Source organism: Phragmites australis, chromosome 12, assembly GCF_958298935.1.
Source record: "Phragmites australis chromosome 12, lpPhrAust1.1, whole genome shotgun sequence".
NCBI classification, from domain to species: Eukaryota; Viridiplantae; Streptophyta; class Magnoliopsida; order Poales; family Poaceae; genus Phragmites; species Phragmites australis.
This window is the reverse complement of record NC_084932.1, coordinates 4,274,922-4,292,961: the sequence shown is the minus strand read 5'-3', so window position 1 is coordinate 4,292,961 and position 18,040 is coordinate 4,274,922. Positions and strand designations below refer to the sequence as shown.

The 18,040-nt window shown below is 41.1% G+C and overlaps 3 protein-coding genes across 3 annotated transcripts; all 3 read right to left on the bottom strand.

Moving 5' to 3' along the window:
* Nucleotides 1-2,274: 2,274 nt before the first annotated feature.
* Nucleotides 2,275-7,378, bottom strand: LOC133886835 (receptor kinase-like protein Xa21). Its single transcript, XM_062326707.1, has 4 exons — nucleotides 5,961-7,378; nucleotides 2,967-5,675; nucleotides 2,517-2,888; nucleotides 2,275-2,407 (listed from the first exon to the last, which is right to left on the bottom strand). The coding sequence occupies exons 2-4, from the start codon at nucleotides 5,641-5,643 to the stop codon at nucleotides 2,391-2,393; spliced, it is 3,066 nt and encodes a 1,021-aa protein (XP_062182691.1). The 5' UTR covers nucleotides 5,644-5,675; nucleotides 5,961-7,378; the 3' UTR covers nucleotides 2,275-2,390.
* Nucleotides 7,379-12,872: 5,494 nt separating this feature from the next.
* LOC133886837 (uncharacterized) lies at nucleotides 12,873-13,524 on the bottom strand. The gene is made up of 2 exons (XM_062326709.1): nucleotides 13,191-13,524; nucleotides 12,873-13,111 (listed from the first exon to the last, which is right to left on the bottom strand). The coding sequence occupies exons 1-2, from the start codon at nucleotides 13,515-13,517 to the stop codon at nucleotides 12,992-12,994; spliced, it is 447 nt and encodes a 148-aa protein (XP_062182693.1). The 5' UTR covers nucleotides 13,518-13,524; the 3' UTR covers nucleotides 12,873-12,991.
* A 420-nt stretch (nucleotides 13,525-13,944) lies between these two features.
* LOC133887315 (uncharacterized) lies at nucleotides 13,945-17,372 on the bottom strand. Its single transcript, XM_062327247.1, has 10 exons — nucleotides 16,906-17,372; nucleotides 16,634-16,789; nucleotides 15,958-16,285; nucleotides 15,755-15,865; nucleotides 15,423-15,533; nucleotides 15,063-15,308; nucleotides 14,855-14,947; nucleotides 14,643-14,758; nucleotides 14,118-14,419; nucleotides 13,945-14,017 (listed from the first exon to the last, which is right to left on the bottom strand). Exons 1-10 carry the CDS (start codon nucleotides 17,368-17,370, stop codon nucleotides 13,945-13,947), a joined length of 2,001 nt encoding a protein of 666 aa, XP_062183231.1. The 5' UTR covers nucleotides 17,371-17,372.
* Between the last annotated feature and the right edge of the window lie 668 nt (nucleotides 17,373-18,040).

Here is an 18,040-nt window from a genome sequence, read left to right as displayed (position 1 = left end):
GCAGCCTTTGACCTGAGAAGTGAGAACTCGCTGTCGACGACGACTTCGGAGCTCGACGCTGCCATGGCTGGGAACTCTGCTCGTCCCGTCCCATCTCTCCCTCTCTCGTCACTTTTTTGCCGTTGAAGCCACACCGCGACCACACCGAGCTCGCACCACAGCTTCCCGCTTCCCCACCGTCCGATCTCGTCACCATCAAGAAAAATCTCGCTTCCCCACGGTTATTTTTAGAAATTTTTTACGTGGTCTCGGAGGAACTTGAGCTATCTATTTTTTAATCGGATAGTCTATATTGGTTAGAATACTACCTATTATTTAGAGTTAATATGAGTAGTATATGAGAGAAATATATGTAGTATAAAGGTATTTTTGAAAAAAAAAGAAATAGCATGTTAGTTATATCATGTAAATTTATAGGTTTAATATTTAGACTGGCCTGAATGCTGATTATTTGGTTGAACGATTATTTGGGGATTAAGTATAAAAAAAATTACAGTGCCCTTCAATAGTATGATAGGTAAATATTAATATTACTGTCGTAATTACAGAAATGTCCAATCACGTGGACGGTCAGATTAAATTTATACTACCTCCTGCCTACAGGTAGTATGGACCACCGTAAAAGAGCTCTATTTTTAAGACCGGCGAGCAGAAATCCCGCGTTGATATCCGGCACTATGGCGTGTGGCCTAGCTTCGGAAGCTGGACGCGAGATCCCACGTTGAGCAACCGCTCCGATGCGCACAAGCCACTTTCCCTCTTCCTCTGCAAATGGAACCCAAATAGCAGCGTTGAGATTTCAATTAACTCGAGAGTCCCTCGGAGGAAGAACAAAAAAGTGTGATGCCTTCCTGTTCTTAAGTGTGAATACGGAGTGCCTACCGAGGTGAAACAAGCGAGACATCCTTTCACGGCTGCTTGTGCTTACTATACTCGTGTGAATTCTCATGTAAGTGCATAGTAACCGATTGATAGTAATCATGCTACTATATGATTGTTGATTTTTTTCATAATTTGACAGGAGAATATGAAATGCTTATTCTTTCAGTGAATTGATGGTTCGGAGAAGTATGATCTAAGAATCTGTCTATTCCTATATTGGGATCATCGTAGTATAGTTCGTATCATCTATTTAAGCATTGGGTGCCTCCTCCATTGAACCCACCAAAAATGACTGAGGAAGAGGAGGAAGCTAGTGCTAGGCACCAAAGGAACCCCTTGTGACATTGTGGTGTCCGTGCCAAGCTTCAGTGTCTGCTCCTTGTCACTCGAACTAACGATATTATAATCTTGATATGCTAATTTCAACATATGTGCAGGATGGACAGGCTTCGTGCAACTTTGAACAATTCATATATGGTATGAAGCCATATTGGCTAAGGAGGAGGAACATGCAAAATACAAGTCATATGAGGAGAAGATGTCATACGACGTTAACCTACTAATAAAGTGTCAGTGTGGGGTCCCACCTCAGGAGGGTGTAGTGCCATATGAGCTCAGTCATGGATACTTTTGTAGTAACACTATCAGCAATGATTGGGTGAGTATGCGAATTGTGGTAGCTTTGGTGTCAATTTTTAAAATTCTAACTTGTACATACTATGTAGTAGAAGACACAGAGATGCAATTGGAAGAGCTTCATTTGTCGTAGTGAACTGTTGGAACATATCTACTGACTCACACCCTTAGACAAGAACAGTATAATTCAAAAGATTAAGAATGAAATGAGAAGTAGGTATGGTGTGCCATCTCCATCGTGGGATGTTTTGAGCTAAATTATTAGGGAGAAAAAAGTATGTATGGAGGAGGCTTTGATGTTGTAAAGAAATAATCGTGACAAGTATCCGCCACCATATGAAGGGTCTGAGGAAGTGCAAGAGGGCACGTCGGGTGCGTGAAACGAGACTAGATGCTGCGAGGAAGGGAAAGTATCCCCCAATGCACTCAATAGACTAGCGGTTGTAATTGGGTTGTTTACATTCTTTAAAGTATGTTAGGTTTAGAGGTGATACATGGCTAGATTAGTAGGGAAGTGTATCGTATATGTCATCGTATGTGTTGGTTGTAATATTACGATGAACTTTGTGTTAATAGTAGATGTCCAACTTTACTAATAAAATTAACTGCTTGTACTGCTCATCCGATTGAATCACTTGTAACCTTTCCAGACATAAACATTTTAGACATAGCTTTTTTAAACGTAGTCTTTTCAAATACAACATTTTCAGACATAACATTTTTCCAGACATAGCCTTTTTTTAAACATAGCATTTTCAGATGTAGTATTTTTAGACATAATCTTTTTAGAAACTCCAAACATAAAGAAAACAGAAGGAAAAAAAACAGCCATGGTGTTGCAGCTTCAAGTTGCCAGCCTCAGTTTGCTGGCGCTACTGACGGGAGGAGTCTGCAGAGGAGCAAGCCTTACCATCATTTCTCAGCACTTTCGTTATATAACTTATGTACACTACAACCAGGCTATATCAAAATTATAAATGAAATAGCTAGTATATTACCTATATTTCCCCTCAGATATGCCTCCTTGATTCCATGCAGCTTCGCAGCCACTTCCTGCATGTCCATGCGCTCATTCGGGGACGCCTTAGCGCAGCGAAGTCCAATGTTTAGCACTGAAAGTAAACACTCCAAGCTTTTCTCCTTCATGGCAGCTGATGTTTCTTGCGATAATGCATGCTCCGCTTCTAGTAGTTCAGGATCTACAATCTGTGATATCCTGTCCGGGAAGTTCATCTCAACGAATGTTACAATGTTCAGCCCGTCCTTGAACATATCGTCAGTTGGCCTCTTCCGCAAAAATACTTCAAGTAGACAAATCCCAAAGCTGTAAACATCCCCAGCACTTGAAACTCCACCACCTGCTGCACATTCTGTGGATAACATATACAAGAAAGTTTTAGTCCAAAGTTTAGTAGAGGAACCACAACGCATTGCGAAAATTAGAATACCTGGGGCAACATATCCAATTGTTCCCTTTATAGCAACTGAAGAAGTTGAGATCGAATCACTGGAAGATGCTGCTGTAGAATCAACTTTGAACCTTGCAAGACCAAAGTCTCCAACATGTGCCGTCATGTTGTCATCCAGAAGAATGTTGCCTGGCTTCAGATCGCAATGAACAATAGTTCCTTGGTTGTTATGGTGGAGGTATTCCAATGCATCTGCAACATCCACCACAATGCTTAACCTTTGAGCCAGTGTAATGCGGCTCGGAGTTGAAGTGTTCTCATCATCTTGATCAGCTGAGTACAGTAGTGCATGCAGATCACCTCGCGGCATGAACTCATAGACTAAGGCTTTGAAATCATTCCCCTTATAATCAATACTTGAGCACGCAGTTAGGATAGGAACTAGATTACGATGCCGCACATTTCTCAGAGCATTACATTCTGCGATGAAGCTCTTATGTGCTCCCTCTGTCTCCAGGCTGAAAACTTTGATAGCAACCACAATTCTGTCTCGAAACATTTTTCCTTGATATACGGAAGAATATCTTCCTCTACCAATTAAATTGGATGTGGCAAAGCCATCTGTTGCTCTAGCAAGATCATGGTAAGAAACTTTCCGAAAGTTGCTACCAAATGAGGGCCGAAATATAGGTTTTTTCTTATGTTTGCCCCTCCAGAGCAACATTACAGATATGACTATAGCAAGTGCCACAATACTGGCTAACGGGATCACCACTTTTTGCACGGTGGAATGCTTGTGCCTTCTGGAATTCAAAGGCGTGACAGAACAAGAGAGTAAGTGTAACTCCAGAGCCCCACCACAAAGCCCCTGGTTTCCATCAATCCGCACAGCAGTTGCAATCCCAAAAATTCCTTTTGTTGGGACCTCACCATTTAGGTTGTTGAATGACACATCTAGTTGCTCAAGATGTTGTAGGCTGCCAAGAGAAACTGGTATTGATCCGGTCAAGTTATTGTGAGACAAATTGAGAACTTGTAGGCTAGTTATTTTGCCTAATGACGTGGGGATGCTTCCACTGAAAGTGTTATGGCCCAGATCGATTACTTGTAAACTTTCGCAGTCACCCAAAGTGCTTGGAATATCTCCAGATAAATTATTATATGGAAGAGACAAATTTGTGAGTTGTTTGGCATTGCTAATATCGGGATGAAGTGGTCCATCTAGGTTGTTGAAAGATAAGTCAATCTGTACTAATGTTGGAATTCTGAAGAGCTCCTTTGGTATGCTCCCATGAAGATTGTTGTTGGAAATGTTCAGTACTTCAAGCATTTGGAGGTTTCCTAGGATTGGGGGTATGTGTCCATCAAATCTGTTTGAGTCTAGAAAGAGACGTCCCAATTGAGTCATATTTGAAAAGGTTGATGGAATGACCCCTGTAAAGAAATTGTTGTGTAGTGATACTATTTGCGGATTTTTTAGAGTTCCAAGCCATTCTGGAACCACACCAGTAAATTGATTCCCACCCAATGACACAATGAACAGGTTGCGAAGGTTTGCTATACCAGAAGGAAAATCTCCTGACAGCTGATTCTCTGCCAGGTATAGATATTGGAGTTGATTGGAAAGGTTACCTAGTGAATTTGGAACATGGCCTTCTAGACAATTCCCAGCTACCGCGAAATACTTCAGCTCAGTGCAGTTGGCTAAGCTGTCCATAAAGTTCCAGTCTTGCTTGTTGCTTGATCGGAGTTTATTGAACCCGAGATTTAACCAAGATAGCTTAGAAAGTTTGCCGATGGAGCTAGGCACCACCCCAGTGAATTTATTCCTGGATATATCGATAGAGGACAGCCTGGAAGCATTTGTTAATCCAGATGGGATATGCCCATGAAAGAAGTTGCCAGCTAATACGAGCAATTGGAGATTGGGTAGAGAGTTGCCGAAATTGGATGGTACTTCTCCACTTAGACCATTGCCAGTAACGCCAAATTCAACTAGATTAGAAAGATTTAGGACAGGCTGTGGAAAATGACCTGACAACTTATTTAAACCCACGTACAGGTATTGCATCTCGGACAACGTTGCAAACTGACTTGGGATGTGACCCTCGATATTATTTGACGCACAAGAAAACATATTAAGCGTTGTGATATTGGCAAGAGAAGTAGGGATGGTGCCGCTAAGATTATTAAAAGAAAGTGCTAACGTTTGAAGCCGGCGAGGCAAATATGCAGGAATCGGTCCAACTAGTTGATTATTCCTTAGCCGTAGCTCCTTGAGCTTTGAACAGTTTTCAAGACTGGGTATCCTTCCTTGAAGCGTGTTATTACTCAAGTTGAGGATTTGGAGGCGATGCAGGTGACCAAGGGATTGAGGGATCTCTCCAGTGAATGAATTACTTGGCAAGTTTAGAACTTTTAGGAATGTCAGGTTTCCGAGTGAATCAGAGATTTGCCCTACCAAACCTCGACTTGTGAGATTAAGAGAAGCAATACGATTTGGGTGCTTGAGACTACACAGAACACCTTCCCAGCTGCAGAAGTGGCTGCTTTCATTCCACGACATCAAGGCTTGACGTGGATCAAGACTGATTGCCTTCTTGAAATCAAGTAGTGACAGCCTATCAGTGTAGTTTCCGTTGCAGGAACAGATGACAGCATGTGCACAGAACGCCATGAGCACCAAGAGAAACTGTCTGATTGCAGTAAGCTTCATGGCTAGGCTTGCTAGCTTCGCCGAACTTAGATCTTGATTACATGCATTGATTAAAAAAAGTTCAGAAAATAGTCAACAAATGTGTTAGGGAAAATCCACAGCAGCCTCCTCCCAAGTGTGACCCAATTTTTGACTATAGGTCACAATGCCCCAAGTTAGCTTGAGAGCAAGTTCTACTTAATTCGAGCTAACACGTACATACGTACATGCAAACAGTTTCCGATAAGCTGCATGCTAGCTTGCAGTTCGTGGTCAAAAAGCTGATCGACAAGACGAATGAGACGAACACGAGAGCTAAAATAAGAGATGATGCTTACCGGCGACCCTTGGCGGCACTCGGTCGAAGCCGTCGTCTAATGGCGGAACGAGCTATGGAGCAGAGCGCGGAAGCGCAGCAAGCCGGCGGCGTGGCGCAGACCTGAAAACACCGATCGAGCAATATCTGTGGGGAGGGTTAGACGGTGGCCACGAACTGCCATCAGAGCACCGTTCCTGAATTTATACTGCTTGCCGAGTCGACGCTATTCTCTGAAAATTTATTACTGTCATTCTCATTCTCTGAAGAAGAAGATGATGACACCCGTCACACTGTGACTGGGCTGACTTGGTCCTAGGACACGAGCCCGGTTAGACGAGGGAACCCCCTCACTGCTAGGCTGTTGCCTTTTTCTCACATATGTTTGGCGCACGAGGAGCCGTGGCCTTGCGTTCCATTTCTCTTCGTCGCACGTAAAGTGGAGGACACTTTTCATCTCGCTTCTTCTTTCTTCTACAAGCAACGTCGCTTTCCCCTATCTCCATCTCTCTTCCACCTCTCTCCAACGACTCCACATCGCCGGGGTAGGTGAGGCTGCTTGCCACCACGGTGACCTATTTTTTAAAGAAGACTTGTCCAATTCAAACTGAAGGATGGGAACAACGATAAGAGGAGGTGAATAGGAGTTCTTAAAAATTCTTCTAAAAAGAACAAGATCTATGTTCAATTCTAACCTAACCTGACACAAGAACGAAATACAACAAAGCGAGCACAATACACAGCGAAAACAACACGAAAGAGCGCTCACACCGAACAGCAAAAGTTCACCGACCAGTACCGATGAACAGTACTCCGACCAGTCTGATGAATAATACTCTGACAAGATAAACAGTAATTCCGACTAGAAACTGAGAAACAGTAATTCCGACCAGTATTGGTAAACAGTAACTCCGACCAAATGAACAGTGCTCCGGCAGTACTGGTAAATAGTAATTCCAACAAGTCTGATGAACAGCAAAATTCCGACCAGATGAACAGTACTCCAACCAGTGCACCGACCTACACGAAGGTCCGAAAAAGATCTGGTTGCTGAAAAGACTATTCACGGATGTTCAGGATAGGAACCGAAAGTTACGAACTGGTTGCAGTACTGAAAAACTACAGCTCATAACACAAGATCCAAACTAGAAATCTAACTAAACGTGATCCAAATCCAACAAAATTTTAGCCACAGCTTCTCACGAACATTGTGAGTCTTTATCCAAAAGATCTCCTCAAAGAGATCAAAATTTCAACCTTTATTTGTGGATTTGACCACAAACAAGTGGAGAGGAAAATGTTTAGAAAAAGGACTTCAAGTTGCTCGTGTGAGGGAGATTATATGGGATCACCCTAGATGTTCTCACACAAGTCCTAGCAACCTTTTGACCAAACAAAATCACTTGAAATCACTATCACAAGCGAGGAGTGAAAAATCAACTAAAACTTCAAGAACAAGAGATAAACAGGAGAGAGATCAAGAACATCACAAGTTTGCTAAGCAACCGATGAATAGAAATATGAACTTAGCAAGAATCATAGATATATAGCTTAGAATCCGCTCTTCATCCTCCTACTCTTGTTGAGATAAAGTTTAGAGCTATGAACTCTAACTATTCTCTTGAAATCCTAACCAAGCTTAAGAAAATATCAAGAATGAAGATAGGTCCTGAAGAGGTATTGACGTGCTCTGGTTGTCCTCCTCTCAGAGCCTTTGCACCAGCCCTCTCCCATATATATATATATATATATATATATATATATATATATATATATATATATAGGGCGCTGCTATTCTTAGCGCTGCGCGTTGAATAGCTATTTAGCGCCCCAGGATACCCCGCGCCCCGATCGTGGATTCGCTCGGGAAATCCGCTCGAAGCCGTAAAACTTTCGACCGCAGCCGTATATTTTGCTTCCGTAACCGTATGAAGAGCATATTTGGTCCGTTTCGATCGGGAAAAAGATCACAGCCGTAAAACTTTCGATCGCAGCCGTAAAACTTTCGATCGCAGCCGTAAATTTGCTTCCGCAACCGTATAAACATGTTGTTATTTACGGAGGGCGTTATGAGGGGGAAACAAAATGGGCGCCATTCACGGGATGACGGTTGGGCCAATGGGGGGAGGTTACATGAAAATAGAAAGGCCTCAGGAAAAAATGGCCAAATCAAATGGAGAATCAATCGGGATATTGCGGAAAAGGATTAGGGTTGGAGGTCATCCGAGTGTATGCCATGGGACGACACCATGAACACAGCGCTGTGCGTAAGCAGCGGCGGAGAGAGACGATCTCTATGCAAAGCAATATACCCACGTGCCCTTCACCCGTAACGACGCAGCAGTTTGTGCGATCTGATGATGACCGCAGCGACTTCTGTGCTCGAACCACGGCTGCGTCTCAACCAACTCCCGAGAGGACGATCGACCTGACAGCTCGGATGTCGATACCTTCTCATGCATCGGATACAAGGACACCTCCATCAACACTGGCGCCGGAAGAGATGGCAACACCTGAGGAGGGTCTAACATTTACTCACGTAAGTTCATTGGGTTTACTGCATTTCGATTGCCAAAGTCGTATTGTTGTATATTTCTATACATCAATGTAAATCCATATACACAGACATAACCATTTTCCAAACATACAGTGAACCGTAAAACATAATTTGACTAACCGTAAAATATAACATGAAGAGAGCTGATTATTTCATACTGATAACCATATTCAAAGCCTTCAAGTGACAGTAAAACATATGTTTCCCAACCATATATCATCTTTTGATGATGACAATGGTTATGCTATATTGAATAAATTGTTACAATGACATTGTTGTTACTAATTGATACTTTAGGGAGACAATGTGGATGAATCCATTATACCAAAGGTGGGAATGTTCTTTCCAGCAGAGGAGGATGCGTATGAGTTCTACAAACGGTATGCAAAGGAGGCTGGATTTGGAATAAGGCGGGACAGGACTAAGAAAACAATTAGGGAAATATCATGCTCATTGGCAGGGAAGTGGCAGTACTTCAAGCCAGGGGAAACAAGGAAGCGGAACAAGTTCTCTAAAAAAACAGGGTGCAAAGCATACATGAAGCTGAAGGAAGTGGAGAATGAGGACAGAGAGTATGATGGCAAGGTGATGGTGGAGAATATTAGGCTGTTACACAACCATCCGTTAGCGAAAACACCAACAGTAACAAACCAGATGGAGTGTCACAAGCATAAGGATGAGACGGTGATGGAGCTTGTGGACGAACTAAATACAAGCAATGTGCCAATCAACTGTACGATAAATATGCTGAGCGAGATGCATGGGGGAGAGCAGAACGTCCCACTAACAGCACGTGACATAGGTAACAGGTAATAAAACATTTTAATGTGACGATTATGGTAACATACTATAAATATATACGGCTGTATTGTGTTACATAATACTGTTTGGATGCAGGAAAGCAGGTAAGACGCGGGAGGAGAATGCAGATGACATAGGGAAATTGATTGAATTTTTCCGTTACTGTCACGAACAAAATCCACAGTTTTACTGGGACGTTGATTGTGATAAAGATGGATACATCAAGAACATGTTTTGGAGCCATGCAAGCATGCAGGGGGACTATGCGGACTTTGGTGCCAATGATGCAATGACCTTTGACACAACGTATAAGACAAACGCATATGAGATGCCTCTTGCAATGTTTGTTGGATCGAACCATCACAACCAGAACGCTATATTTGGGTGCGCACTTCTACGACACGAAACAATTGATGCCTTCAGATGGTTGTTTGGGATATTCAAGAGGTGCATGGGAGGGAAAACACCAAGATGCATCCTAACAGGTAAGAATCTTGCAAGCAGTTTAATATTGCACGCAATCTTTTGTTCGTTTATTGACCGTATTATATGTTTTCGGGTAAAAATTTAGATGAAGACCCATCAATGAAGGTGGCAATACCTGAGATGTTCCCGGGTATAGTACATAGGCTGTGCAGATGGCATGTGGTAAATAAAGTGCAGACTAAACTCAATGAGCTGTACGAGCTGCACAAAGAACTGAAAGATGTGTTCAATTCAACCATCAACCATCCACTGACACCAACTGAGTTTGAGAGTGCGTGGGCAGAGATGTTGTCAAGATTCAAACTGCAAGATGACCCGACATTAAGAAGCCTGTACAATATAAGGGAAAGGTGGGTAAAGGCATTCTTCAAGCATAAATATTGTGGAAGAATGACATCTACACAACGGAGCGAGAGCACTAACATGATGGTTAAAAACAACTTTGTGAACCACACAACTGTGCTCCATAAATTTGCCAAGCAAATGCTGAAGGTTATCCAAAGGCGGAGAGCGGCCGAGGCCGCAGAGGAATATGGTGGCATGGTGAGTGTGTTTCGCATAGTGCAAATAATTTTACGGTTAGACCATATGCATTCTAACATTTGATATTGATAAATGCAGTGCAGAACAGATGAGAGTGGCTGGGGATTTGTTGATCAGCTACGACGGGTGTATACAAGAAGAGTTTTCGAGCAGGTACAGAGGACAGTGACTTCAGCAACAAGGTACCGAATTGATGATGATCCTGTGGGGGGGGGGGGAAACCACTACCTGTTATCACACACTAGAAGAACAAACAAAATATCATGGGGTCAACATCAATTCAAGGTGTGTGCCGATATTGAATGTCAGAAGTTCACGTGCGAATGTAGGACATGGGAACACACAGGTAACAACAGTTTTGGAAATATAATTGAACAAGATATCTTTTACTGTTGTGATTGGTACCTTTATGCACTTTGACACGTGAAGTGCTTATTCTATTTTAGCTGGTGCAAACATACAAGTGGAGTTGTATGGTTGAGTAAATGATATTTTATAGTTAATATATTAGTTATATACGGTCAAAAAGTGAACCAACAATTGACCTGTTTCCATGTTCATAACCATATTAATAATAACAATGTAACCATACTAAAATCAACCATGTAACGATGTTATAGGAATTATGGTTGCATATACAGTTAAAATATGGTTCCATATTCTTAACAATATTCAAAACATCCATGTAACCATATCAACAGCATCTATAAAACCATATTAAATGATATACGGGTGCATTGCTATATAAAATTATGGTTCTGCATTCTTAACAATATTGCAAACATCCATGTTTTATGGATATATAATTGAACATGATATCTCTTACACAGGTTTGTTCTGCGAACATATGATTCGAGCATTCATGCAAGCACAGGTGGAGAGTATACCAGGGAGCTATATTCTTAGGAGGTACACCAGGAATGCAAGGATGGAACTTCCATTTGACCGACATGATGAGAGATTGGTTGGACCGGATGGGACAACACAGAAATACCGGCAAACAACGCTGCTAGTGGTTGCAATGGCAATTGTTCGTGCAGGAAGCATGTCAAGACCGGCATACGACAAGGCAATGAAAGATCTGAAAATTCTAAGAGGACATATTGAGAACCTACCAGCAGACATTGGACATTCACAAGGAGAAACAAGTACAATTACCTCAAGACAGGGTTGGGAGCAAACATATAGCAGCCAGGCGACAGATGGCATGTGCACAGAAGAAAATCATGATGAAAACATTCACACTACAACTGTAAATGGAATTATGGAGTCAAGAGCACCACATATAATCAATATGGTCAACCGTGCACCCCCTCCAAAGGCCAAAACCAAGGGACGTAGGGTGGATGAGGGAGAGAAGCGAACACTAGGCGCAAGAGGGCCTAAGAAATGTAACCGAGCTTGCAAGCTTTGTGGAATCGCAAATGGACATAATAGAGGAACCTGTCCAGAAAACCCAAAGAACAAGGACAGGATTGCCAAGCTGAATCAAGGTCCAAGAAAGAGGGGGAGGCCAAAGGGTAGCGGGAAGTCAACGGTGGCAGGCAATAAAAATAAGGTTTGCCGGTCGCTGGATGAAGATCTGCACGTGCGTAGAGTTTCTGAGAACTATTCTGAAGAAGAATATTCAGTTGGGGATGAGGAAAATGCAACTACAACGGATGAAGATTCAGAATGAATTAATATACTGTTAGCTTGATTGCATTTTAATGGTTATGGAAATATTGAATTTACTGTTGTAACTGTTGCATTAATGCACTTTGGAACGTGAACGTAAAGGTACAATAATAAACGTGGAGTTAAATGAATGCTTCAATCGTCGAATTTATATAGATATTAACAGGGCAATGACATGGAAGTGTAAAATTTGTTATACGGTCGTGAAGTCGGGAGTTTACGGGTATGAAAGAATATTTTTACGGTCACAAATTGAACCAGCACTTATCTTCTATACTGCTGTGACTGTTTCCTTTATGCACTTTGAAAAATGAAGTGATTATTTTTTTTAAAGGTCGATACGGTCGAGGTCCTAACTGTATGCTTCAATTGTGTCATTTTATATACATTATCAAATCACATAAGGGTGCAGAATTTTGTTTTACGGTTGATGAACTGTATGTTTGACGGTTGACAAATATAAATTTTATACGCGTAACGCTGGCACCAGAAAATAAGAGATTAATATAGGTTTTACGGTTACAGAAACTGGTAAATAACGAGTTTGATGATAGGGTTATACGGTCAAAACTTGAGCCATGAAAATGCGTTGATTTCTTATATAGGGCAATCAAATCGGAGTGTAAATTGTATTTTACGGTAGCTAAACCGATATATAACGGGAACAAGAATGTAGTTATACGTTCAAAGCTTGAACCAGGAAAAACAGTACATTACCGAAGTAGTAACTCTTATATGGTATTGTGAATAGGATTTTAAGCCTAAAACTTGACTCCATCAGATTATACAGTTTGGTGAATACAGTTAGCACATATGAGATATAATTGAACAGTAAGAGTAGAACGAAGAATCTTGTATGCAAATTCCGGGCCAAAAACACATAATGATATAAACACAAAAGTGGTTTACAGCTAAGGTCATCGGCTATGCCATTCAACAACTTAACATCGTAACTTGAGTTATTTACAAATAAGGATTATGTGTTCGAACTAAAACGGAACTCCAGATAGCCGGAACCGCTCGATCTCAGGAGGCATATCTTTTATATCGTTCAGAGTGTGAAACAACAAGTAATGGAGCATCTCGGATCGGAGCTCACCAGACTTCTCCTGCATCAAAAATATAGAAATATTGAGAAACCAATGTATTCCTATGAAACCAATGTTAACAAAAAGGAAAAATACTAACGGGCGCAATTGAAGTGCGAAGTGAAGACTCCTCTCCGTCAAAGAACTCTATGAACTTCATAGAGAAGAAGGCGCAGTCATTCCTGTTAACCATTACGGGAGCTTCAGTAAAGGGGACGCGCCTCATGTTTGCAAAAACCTTGAAATCTTTCTTAGAAATCCTCTGAAAAGAATCACTCAAACGCTGCATCATGGTATCACAAAATTCTTTGTCGTGATGTTGTTCCCATTCTGTTCCGATGGATTTGTAGTCAAGGGAGTCAAGTACATCAATGCGAGTGTGCCGGAAGTTTATGCAATAGACAGAGATGTGCTCGCGGTGGCACATCGAGAGGAAAACCTATACGGTTGATCATGTTAATCATGTCAGTATAAATGATTTACTGTTTAGATTGCCTTGCATTGACATGAAGAAATCAACATCTATTATGTCCATTAAACTCACCAATTTTGCCTTGGACCAATCGGTGGGAGGAAGGTTCTCCCTAACCATGTTGTCTAGCGCGGTAGGGTCAAAGACTCTATCATTGCCTTTGTTGAGTTCCTCTGGATTGAGTGCACACTACATGGGAATAAACATTCTATTAGGAAAAAAGTAGATAACAATTGGTTAGCAAAGATGACAAATGACATAATGTACGCACACAAACTCTGGGCGGCATAAAAATCCTGTAACCGTATGATTCTGCCCGGTGCAACTTATCGTCTTCCGCCAAGCATTTAACAAAATACTCCAGAAAGAATATATCGGTCATTCACCCATCTGAGAATGAGTCAGCAATATCTGAACCCGTCCATGCAAATGGGAGGAATTGAATCAAGTAATGGCTGTAGAGTAGAAAAAATAGAGCCCATAATGAAGGATACATACATATGAATCAAATATTTATTATAATTTTGTAAATATTTGAATTGGATTATATGTTACCTTTTTAATGGTGAACCTGGGGAGCATAAAAGGTCTCGTAGTTGCATTGCATGATCAACTACAGGGACAGTCCTGCTCTTTCCTGCCTTGAATGGCGACGAGTACATTGGAGGTTTCCGATTCGCTCTCTTGTAATGACGAGGCAGCACATTGTCGGTCGACAATTCGGACGTTTTCGCCTTGTTTGCCGGTGGTGGCAATGGGTTCACCTTAAACTTTTGATTTGGATGCTTTTCCCGGAACATTGCCTCTAGATCATGTATTCTTTCCGGTTTTGCAAAAACATGCTGTGTTGGTGCCTCCTATAGTCCATAGCGAAACCAAGGGAAAAAAAATGTAAATTAGGTAATGCATATGTGACCAGAAGATTATAATTGGTGTTTCCATACATCTACGAAAAGGTACGGTTGCGTGATGAATGTATATACGTTTAACACATGGGATTGGAAAAACATTTATTGTTCTGTTGTTCTAAATTACGGTTAGTTTCAAAAAAATTTATGGTCACAGATAATCCTATATTACCGTAGATGCTTGGACTGCCTCGTCATTCAAGTATGCATTGAAGTTTCCGTCGATATGTAATTTTGAGATAATCTTGTCAACAGCATCGATAGCATCATCTGTATTGCCGTCCTTGCCTAAAAAAACGAAATTGTTATACGGTACAGTCGAGTAGTGGTAACTGTTGTAATACAAAAAAAATAATAGACAAAGAAGATAGAAATGATTGACACCTTCAGCAGAGCCTTCCTTTGTGGGATTTTCCAATGTATTAGCAAGTACCTCCTGGTTCGGAACAATTGAAAGGCCAACCGTACGGTCGGAAGCTGCATATTTGGTGCGCATGTGTTATAACCGTAAATTTAAAAATGTGGAGGGGAAAATACATGAGCTGGAAAATGAGATAGCAACTTTGACGAGGAGTAGAATCGTCAGCCATACTTGATTCTATCTGGGGAGGGGTTGGATCATTAAGAAAACTGAAGGCGCCATTAGGGTCAAAAGTATCCTCATTGACATTAGCTTCCGATCGACCAGACTCATGTGGTGGAGATGTAGATGCATGTAGATTGGGGATGACATGAGGCGAGGAATCAATTCCTCCCGGAGACGTGTTAGCACCTGGTGGTGGCGAACGCTGCTGCTCATCATTAGTAACATTAACATCTCCCACATGGTCTCCGGATGCTACACAATTGCAAAACATCACAAATAGGATTTTGGATGAATAAGGTATTTATTATACGGTTAGCACACATACAAAATACATTGTGTGAAGGTGTGTGGGGTTATTGTACATACCTATGTCAGCCTCTTTAGAGAGGTTGGGATTTACAGTTTCAAAATTGCCTTCAGTTTGTGGAGATTGCTGCCCCTCAGCATTATGTGGTGGTTCTTTAACAATTTGGCCATCTGTGACAAAATATATGAAAATGCAAATGTTATGAATAAAAAAAGGGAAGTGTTCAATGAAAAGTAAGAAAATTATGATTGAGATACCGGAGCCTTACTGATAGCGTGATACAAAATTGCAAACAGCACAAATAGGATTTTGGATGAATAAGGTATTTATTATACGGCTAGCACATATACCAAATACATTATGTGAAGGTGTGTGGGGTTATTCTACATACCTATGTCAGCCTCTTTAGACAGGTTGGGATTTACAGTTTCAAAATTGCCTTCAGTTTGTGCATGTTGCTGCCCCTCAGCAGTATGTGCTGGTTCTGTAACAGTTTGGCCATCTGTGACAAAATATATGAAAATGCAAATGTTATGAATAAAAAATAGGGAAGTGTTCAATGTAAAATAAGAAAAGTATGATTGAGGTCCCGGCCTTCTAAGAGTCGACGAAATTCTTCTGCTAATTGACGCTGACGGGATACTATTGCCTGCTGAGCATCATCAATAACACACATATTCTCGTGTATTTTCTGCTTAGCATCATATACAATTGCCAACTTGGCGCTGATGTAGGAGTCAACTTCTGAAACCATAGTGGAAAATTCTTTCGCACTGCGGCCAGTAAGAAAAGTTCTGGCACCAGAGAGTAGATCATTCAGAAGCGGAACTTCTGTAGACTTATCTGATGTGCTGCAGTGGCTAGGACCAGCGAAGATAGCTGGATGATGCGATTGGTAGCACGATCCCACCTGACTCATGAACTGTTAAGAAAAATAAAAATATAATGTAGCTGTGAGGTTAAACAGATGGAGGATGATGTAACCATATTAATAATATGAATGTAACCATATTAAAATCAGTATTGTAAACGTGTTTTTCTCTAATACAGCCACAACATGTATGAAGAATTATGGTTGAATATACAGTTAAAATATGGAACCATTTTCTTAACCATATTCAAAACAACCATGTAACCATATCAACAGCATCCATAAAACCATATTAAAAATATATACGGGTGTATTGACAATAAAATTATGGTTCTAGATTCTTAACCATATAACAACATCCATGTTGCGGAAATTAGAATTAAACTAGATAAATAGTACCTGAGTACCACCATAGACCAATTTTCCATGTCTGTCGGTGAATCTATCATGCATTGTAAGGTGCTCAACCTTGTGTTTGTCAAATAATGCTGCACGAGGGATTGAAATCCTATCGCCTTTGTTCAGCTCGTGATTGAGATTATCCAAATAATATATCTGTTACGCAAAGGAACAGCAAACAAATTAAAAGAAACCAAAGGAAATATTAAAATAAATGTTATGCCGAAATTTGAACTAGGATTTTATTACTTCTAAAGGGTTCAGTGCCTCACCAATAGATATGGGGAACAACCGGATATGGTCGGGTTAATGACCTTACAATCACGACGTTGCCATTGAGAAGCTGCTGCTCTAATGTCCTCAACAACAAGCTTGCACCAATCAACTTCACCAATCTTGCTCATATCCATAGTAAGTCTGACATCGTTGTTCGAAACATCATATGATGATGTCGGGAACAAAAGCCTATTAAACACTATCATGAAGAAACACCTCAATGACAACTCATCCGCAAGGCCCTTGGAAACTTCAAGCTTGAGCCTTTCGATCGACAATTTCTCACCAAGCATATCAAACAGATCTTTTTTTGCATTTGTAATCTCCTTGGTCTTGGTAAAGGTGAGCTCTCCACCGCCAATTGGTAAACCAAGAACAATGTGAACTGACTGGGCAGAAATTGGGAGTATTTTATCATGAGATAAAATAAGATTCATGTGAACTATATCAATATGATCCATAAGAAAACAGTAAAGACGACGGATTTCTGCCACTTGATCATCAGAAAGTGACCTGATGGCTTCCAAGACATCTTTTGGATTGCATCGAGACATGAGCTTACCCTTTTTACCATCTTTACCCTAAGGTATGCACGAGAACATATCGAATAAGTCCATTGAAAAATGTAACAGTAATTGTATGGTCAGATTAAGGATGTAATTTACAGAATGTTTTGACAATAATTTTTTTACCCTGATGGTCTGTGTCTCAGGACGGGGTGAACGTGATGAATGTCGAGTCGCAGAAGCCAGCCTCTTCTTCGGAGGGATTACTGGGGATGCTTCAGCGTCCTCAGCGTGACGTTTGCGTGATAACGGAGCCTTACTGATAGCTCTTCTCTTTCTTGGCAATGGGTTAACAAAGTCGCCATCATCTGTTGATTGTTCCTGTTCAGTATTGTGGGCCGTGCCAGATTTGTCAGGACCTGAACCAACTTCCTCAGAATTTGGACATTTTTCTTCATGGGCCTGATGACCAACAACATTCATGTCGTAATAAACCTGGCTGTTCATGAATGCGACACGGGTTGTGCGCTCTGGTATGTGATCAATGCGACGCATCTACGGATAAAAAATGACAATGATGTCAAACTGTAGCAGGTGGGTATTAAAACAATACCCTATGAAAATG

Bases quoted from the DNA above. Each gene is read 5' to 3' on its own strand.
- LOC133886835 (XM_062326707.1), bottom strand. From the start codon at position 5,643: ATGAAGCTTACTGCAATCAGACAGTTTCTCTTGGTGCTCATGGCGTTC. The intron at 2,889-2,966 runs GTATTCTAATTT...TGTTATCCACAG, and splicing joins AATTGGATATGTTGCCCCAG to AATGTGCAGCAGGTGGTGGA.
- LOC133886837 (XM_062326709.1), bottom strand. From the start codon at position 13,517: ATGTGCCACCGCGAGCACATCTCTGTCTATTGCATAAACTTCCGGCAC. The intron at 13,112-13,190 runs GTTAGTATTTTT...TTTTTGATGCAG, and splicing joins TTCGCACTTCAATTGCGCCC to GAGAAGTCTGGTGAGCTCCG.
- LOC133887315 (XM_062327247.1), bottom strand. From the start codon at position 17,370: ATGGATCATATTGATATAGTTCACATGAATCTTATTTTATCTCATGAT. The intron at 14,420-14,642 runs GTAATATAGGAT...TATGGACTATAG, and splicing joins AGGCAGTCCAAGCATCTACG to GAGGCACCAACACAGCATGT. The intron at 14,018-14,117 runs GTAACATATAAT...TCTACTCTACAG, and splicing joins CCAGGTTCACCATTAAAAAG to CCATTACTTGATTCAATTCC.